Raw genomic sequence first — 6,531 nt, forward strand, 5'->3', positions numbered from 1 at the left:
TGGGAGATTCTAGGCAGGGGCTCTACCACTGAGCCACACCCCCATCCCCTCACTGGGGGATTCTAGGCAGAGGCTCTACCAGTAAGCTAGATCCCTTTCCAGTTCTGACGTTTCTTTCAGTAGACACCTAAGCTTTCAGGTCCATTTTTTTAGATCTTCACCATCTCAGAGTCCTTACTGGGTATGGTGATGCGTGTCCATAGCTCCCGCCACAGAGAGGCAAAAGGACCCATTAATAAAGTTCCTTCACAGTCTGGGCTATGCAGTGAGACCAAATACAGCAAGTACCAGGCTTCAGAGTGGAGCCCTCTTTGAGATCAGAAGGGCCTTTGGGGGTACTTAGTTTACATCCTTCTTCCTCGTGAGGAGTCTCAGGCAGAGTCCAGGGAGTCTCCTGCCCTAGGAGTGGAGAGGACTCAAGGTCACGCATGCTCAGATGAGCCACCAACCCCAACAAGTTCTGTTCCTTGTGGCTTCCCAGACAGGCTGGTGTCAACATGTCCGAGCTGGCCCCACGGCCTACACCTTTACCGCCAAAGCTAAAAAGGTGACAGAGCTGGCGGGCGTGGCGGCTGCCATGGGGATAAAGATGGCTGGTGTAACCGGTTCCCAGCCTAGCTTCCTCCTACTGGCTGGTGACCAAAGCTGCAACTCTGGCCCTGACTACTCCGCCCCCCCTTAACAATGGGTCAGCGTGAACAAGGCCTCTTATTGACAGCAGTAATGTCTTCCAGGCCAGCCTCAAACTCAAGAGATCCACCTGCCTCTGCCTCCTGAGTGCTGCAATTAAAGGCATGTGCCGTTACCACCTGGATGATTTACTTTATTTTTAAGTATGTGTATGTGGGGGCTGGAGACATGGCTTAGAAGTTACGAGCACTGGCTGCTCTTCCAGAGCTTGGGAGTTCAATCCCAGCAACCACATGGTGGCTCACAATCACCATAAATAAGATCTGGTGCCCTCTTCTGGCCTGCAGGCATCCATGCAGACAGAACATTATATACATAATAAATAAATGTCTTTAAAAAAAAATAAAAAGTATGTGTATGTATGTTACTATGAGTGCAGGTGCCCTCTGGGGCTGGAGAGGTGTTGGATCCCTTGGCGCTGGAGTTCCAGGCAGCTGTGAGCTGCCCTACATGGGTGCTGGGAACTGAACTGGGGCTCCGTGAAACAGTCGGAAGTGCCTAAGGCTGCTGAACAATCCGACTCCAGGCTTCTTTCTTTTCTTTCATTTTATTTCTTCCTTTTTCTCTTTGTTTTTTGGGACAGGGTCTCTTATTGTCTAGACTAACCTCCAACTTGCTGAGTAGCCAAGAATGAGTCTTAATCCTCTTGCCTGCACCTCCCAAGCGCTGGGAGGGAGGGGTCACCACAGATGCGTGAGCGCTTGACTCCAACCTGTCTGAATTGTATTTTCTTTGCTTATTGGCAAGGTTTTGTATGTGTGTGTGCAGTGCGTATTGTGTGTTTCCCTCTCTGTGTCTGGAGTATGTCACTGTGTATTGTATGTTGGAATGTGTCACTGTGTATCATGTGTTGGAGTTTGTCACCATGTATCATATATATGGAGTATGTCACTGTGTATCGTGTGTTGAAGTATGTCACCGTGTGTTGCTTGTTGGAATATGTCACTGTGTATCGTGTGTGTGGAGTATGTCACCGTGTATCGTGTGTTGAAGTTTGTCACCATGTATTGTGTGTTGGAGTAGGTCACCGTGTAGCATGTGTTGGCATATATAACCGTGTATCATGTGTTGGAGTATGTAACCATGTAGCATGTGTTGGAGTATATCACCGTGTATCATGTGTTGGAGTATATCACCGTGTATCATGTGTTGGAGTATATCACCGTGTATCAAGTGTTGGAGTATATCACCGTGTATCGTGTGTTGGTGTGTCCTTGCACATGAAAGCCGTGGGTCGGTGTCCTTCACTACCACTATCGGCTGCCTTATGTGTGGTTGTTTTTTAAGATTTGTTTTGTTTTATGTATATGAGTGTTTTACATGCATGTATGTCTGTGCACCACATGTATGTTTTACATACATGATGTGTGCACACATCGGGCATGTGTGCCTGATGCCCGTGGAGGCCAGAAGAAGGTGTTGGGTCCTCTGGAACTGCAGTCACAGATGGTTGTGAGCTGCCATGAGGGTGCTGAGAATTGAACTCACAGAGATCCTCCTGCCTTTGCCTCCCAAGTGCTGGGATTAAAGGTGTGTGTCACCACTGCCTGGCAGGAATTCAATCTGTAGCTCAGGCTAGACTGAGTACACTCTAGCCTAGGCTAGTCTGAAACTAGAAACCCTTTACGACTGCCTCCTGAGAGCTGACATTACAGGAAGGCACCTGCCTGGCTCATAGCTGTTTAAAGGGAAGAGTGGGGCTAGGGCTGTGGCTTGGTTGGTGGCGTGCATACGTAGCGTGTATGATGCCCTGGGTCCATTCCCAGCACCACAAACTCACTTGGTGCTCCAAGCCTATATATAATCTCAGCTCTCAGGCCGGAGGAGCAGGAGGAGCAGAAGTTTGAGGTACTTCTAACCCACATACCAGTTTCAGACCAGCCTGTCCCAAACAACAACAACAACAAAAACAAGCTGGAGAGATGGCTCACAACTGTGTGTAGCTACAGTTCTAGGGAATCTGACTTCCTCTTCTGATCACCATGGCACCAAGCATGAAATTGTGCAGATGCTCATACACATAGAATAAATATCTAAAAACACAACTAAAACCACACAGCAAACTTAGTGTACAGATACAGATCTACAAATCAAGAGTCTTGGAGGTCAAGGCAGGCCAAGGATCTTGAAGCCTATGTAGTTTGAGGTACATGAAGTTTTCAGGTCACCCTAAATACTTAAAAAGACCCTGTGTCGCCAGGCAGTGGTGATGTGTGCCTTTAATCCCAGCACTCGGGAGGCAGAGGCAGGTGGATCTCTTTGAGTTCGAGGCCAGGCTGGTCTACAAGAGCTAGTTCCTGGAAAGGCTCTGAAGCTACAGAGAAACCCTGTCTTGAAAAACTAAAAAAAAAAAAAAAACAAAAAAAGAAAAACAAAAACCAAAAAACAAAAAATACAGACTGGAAAGATGGCTCAGAGGTTAAGAGCATTGACTGCTCTTCCAGAGTTCAATTCCCAGCAACCACATGGTGGCTCACAACCATCGATAATGGGATCTGATGCCCTCTTCTGGCGTGCAGACATACATGAAGGTAGAATGTTGTATACATAATAAGTAAATAAATTTAAAAAAAAGGCCAGGTGGTGGTGGCTCATGCCTTTAATCTACAGAGAGAGTGAGCTCCAGGACAGGCACCAACCAAAGCTACACAGAGAAAACCTATCCGGAAAAAAACAAAACAACAACAACAAAAAAAAAAATCCAACAAATCCCTATGTCAACGTGGAAAGTAAAAGGATAGTTGGAGGAGCAACTCAGTGATAGAGCCCCTGCCTAGAATCCCCCAGTGAGGGGCTGAGGTGTGGCTCAGTGGTAGAGGCCCTGCCTAGAATCCCCCAGTGAGGGGCTGAGGTGTGGCTCAGTGGTAGAGGCCCTGCGTAGAATCCTCCAGTGAGGGACTGAAGGTGTGGTAGAGCCCCTATCTGACATGTATGTGGCATTGTCTTTAATCCTCATTACAGCAATAAACAAAACAAAACAAAAAAATCAACAACAAAATGTCTGGTGGTGTCTCCTGGTCCCTAGTAGACATCCATTAAAGTAACAATTATTTTAGCCTCAGTTCAATACCCTATGAGGGGTGATGGAGAGATTCTTTGTCTCCAACTTTCTAGAATGGCTTAAGACTTCTAGGTAGATAGTGGACAGGTAGACAGGGCTTTTGAAGGAATTGGCATTTTGGAACCTTAATGACTGTAGAAACCCCCTATCCCCACCCTGCGCGCCTTCCTTGGGTTTGCGCCTGGAGGGGCGTGGCCTGAGGGTCTGAGCAAGTTCTCCACCCGGGCAGGCACCTTGCTCCGGCCGGCACCATGGACAGCGAAGCCTTCCAGAATGCGAGTGATCTTCTGGATCTGAACTTCCAGTGTGAGCTGGGGGCAGGGGCGGATGGGCAGGGCCCGGCAAGGGGACGGGGTGTAGGGGGCGTAGTCCTGACCTTCACTCCCACACCCAGCGCTGGCCATGAAGCACATGGACCTGAAACAGATGGAGTTGGACACCGCGGCCGCCAAAGTGGATGAATTGACCAAGCAGTTAGAGTCTTGGTGGTCAGACTCGCCAGCGCCTCCTGGCCCACAGGCTGGAGTCCCCCCTAGGGTGAGCTTGGTGACCCCCGCCGTGGCCCCCCAAAGCCAGCTTCTCTCCATGCCCTAGGGGAGGCTTGAGTTTCTAAGGTTGTGTAGGTGTGAGTTCTGCAAGGCCATCTAGAAGAGAGGGCCACGTAGGCATATAGAGAGTAGGCTCTTCCTTGCTCTAAAGGCAGCTAAGGCGGAAGGATCAATTCAGTGCCAGCCTCACTCCTCCACAGTGAGTTCAAGGCCAGCCTGGGCTACACAGAGGCTGGCTAAGTGGGTAGAATGCTTGCCTGGCATGAATGGAGGTCTGGGTTCCATCTCCCGTACCATATAAAATCGGGGCTTGTGGTACACACCTGTTACACTGGAGAGGTAGAGGCAGGAGGATAAGGAATTCACAGCCACGCTTGGCTACGTGAAGACCCTCAGGTAGCCTGAGCTTTGTGAGACCCTGTTAAAAAGGCAATTTTATATTAATTTATTTTTTAAGATGGGGTCTCAGTATGTAGCCCTAGCTGGCCTGGAACTCAGAGATCTACCTCTATCTGCTGGGATTAAAGGTGTGAGTTTTGCCCCCCCCCCCAGTCATGGTTTCTCTGTGTAACAACCCAGGCTGGCCTCGAACTCACAGAGATTTGCCTGCTTCTGCCCTTCTGCCTCCTGAGTGCATGGATTAAAGGTGTGCACCATCAAGCCAGGTTAACCCCCCCCCCCCACGCTCCAGACAGGATTTTTCTGTCTAACAACCCAGGCCATCCTGGAACTCTTTCTGCAGACCAGGCTGGCCTCAAACTCACAGACATCCACATGCCTCTGTCTCCCCATTTCCTGAGTGCATGGATTAAAGGTGTGCACCATCAAGCCAGGTTAACCCCCCCCCCCCCCGCTCCAGACAGGATTTTTCTGTCTAACAACCCAGGCTGTCTTGGAATTCTCTAGAGATCAGGCTGGCCTCGAATTCCCGCTTACCTTTGCTGGGATTAACGTGGGGGAAAAAAGGGGGAAAGCTTACATGCAGCAAAAGGCCTTTTCTTAAATCATATAAAAGAACCAGTAACAAGCTAGAGGCCCTCGCGCCCAGTCAGCAGGCCTACTCTGACGTCTCCACATTGACTTTCCATTATCTACGCTGATCTTCCCCATTTGACCCTTATTGTCTCCTCTGACTCTTCCGTACCCGACTTACCCATAGATATCCCGGTACAGCACCAGCCCTGTCCCAGAGCATTTTGGCAGCAGAGGGTCCCCGCAGAAGACACCCACGGATAGCACAGAGACCCGTTTTGGACGCTCGGAGAGTGCCCCGTCCCTGCATCCCTACAGCCCTCTGTCCCCCAAAGGCCGGCCGTCCTCCCCACGTGCCCCCATCTATCTGCAGCCCGATGCCTACAGCAGCCTGGAGCGTGCGCCATCGCCCAGACCCCGTGCCTTTGACGGGGCTGCCAGTCCCCATGGCCGGGCGCCGTCTCCGCGGCCTGGAGCTAGCTCGCTGCGCCAGCCGGGTCCCTCGACGCCCTTCGACTATCTGAGTCGCGCAGGGTCCCCCCGGGGCAGCCCTCTAGCTGAGGGACCCCAAGCCTTCTTTCCGGAGCGCGGACCTTCCCCGCGTCCAACCACTGCTGGCTATGACTCACCGGCCGCGTTCGGGAGCCCCCTGTTGGGCGCGGGTGGTAGTGCCTTCGCCCCACCGCTTCGCGCTCAAGGTGCTCGGGGACCCACTCTTAGGGAGGTTGGCCGGGTCTAGCCTGTGCTTACACCCTCACTCATGCACCCCTTTCCCCAGACGACCTGACGCTGCGCCGGAGGCCTCCGAAAGCCTGGAACGAGTCTGATTTGGACGTAGCTTATGAGAAAAAGTCTTCTCAGACAGCAAGCTATGAACGTGAGTGACTGATGATGGGGGGCACCTGGACTACAGGAGTCTGAAGTCCATCCTAACGATCTGTGTTTTGCAGGGCTGGATGTTTTCACACGACCTGCCTCTCCCGGTTTGCAGCTCTTACCCTGGAGAGAGAGCAGCCTGGACGGGCTGGGGGGCAGTGGCAAGGTGAGGTGCAGGTGGGCAGCAGGGGGTGAAGGTGGAGGGTCCAGGGTGTGTGTGTGTGTGTGTGTGTGTGCCTTTCCTCATGCTCTTTATGGTGGGAGTCTGAGGATTAAATCTAGGACCTAGTTCATTCTCATTCTAGGTGAGTGCATAGCACTGAGCCACACCCCAGCCCCTCACTGGGGGATTCTAGGCAGGGGCTCTACCACTGAGCCACACCC

General features: G+C 51.4%; 1 protein-coding gene across 2 annotated transcripts in view; it reads left to right on the forward strand.

The window, feature by feature from the left end:
- The window catches only part of Ppp1r13l (protein phosphatase 1 regulatory subunit 13 like), a 19,615-nt gene that overhangs the window by 5,178 nt on the left and 7,906 nt on the right, over positions 1-6,531 (forward strand). For both annotated transcript variants that reach the window (XM_026777592.1, XM_026777591.1), the window contains 5 exons: positions 3,981-4,057; positions 4,146-4,288; positions 5,459-5,969; positions 6,050-6,148; positions 6,222-6,313. In XM_026777592.1, the coding sequence (XP_026633393.1) occupies positions 4,003-4,057; positions 4,146-4,288; positions 5,459-5,969; positions 6,050-6,148; positions 6,222-6,313 (900 nt within the window). In that variant the 5' untranslated portion in view covers positions 3,981-4,002. The remainder of the gene's footprint in view (positions 1-3,980; positions 4,058-4,145; positions 4,289-5,458; positions 5,970-6,049; positions 6,149-6,221; positions 6,314-6,531) is intronic.

This window comes from Microtus ochrogaster, unplaced genomic scaffold (genome assembly GCF_000317375.1).
Source record: "Microtus ochrogaster isolate Prairie Vole_2 unplaced genomic scaffold, MicOch1.0 UNK74, whole genome shotgun sequence".
In the NCBI taxonomy this organism is placed as follows: domain Eukaryota; kingdom Metazoa; phylum Chordata; class Mammalia; order Rodentia; family Cricetidae; genus Microtus; species Microtus ochrogaster.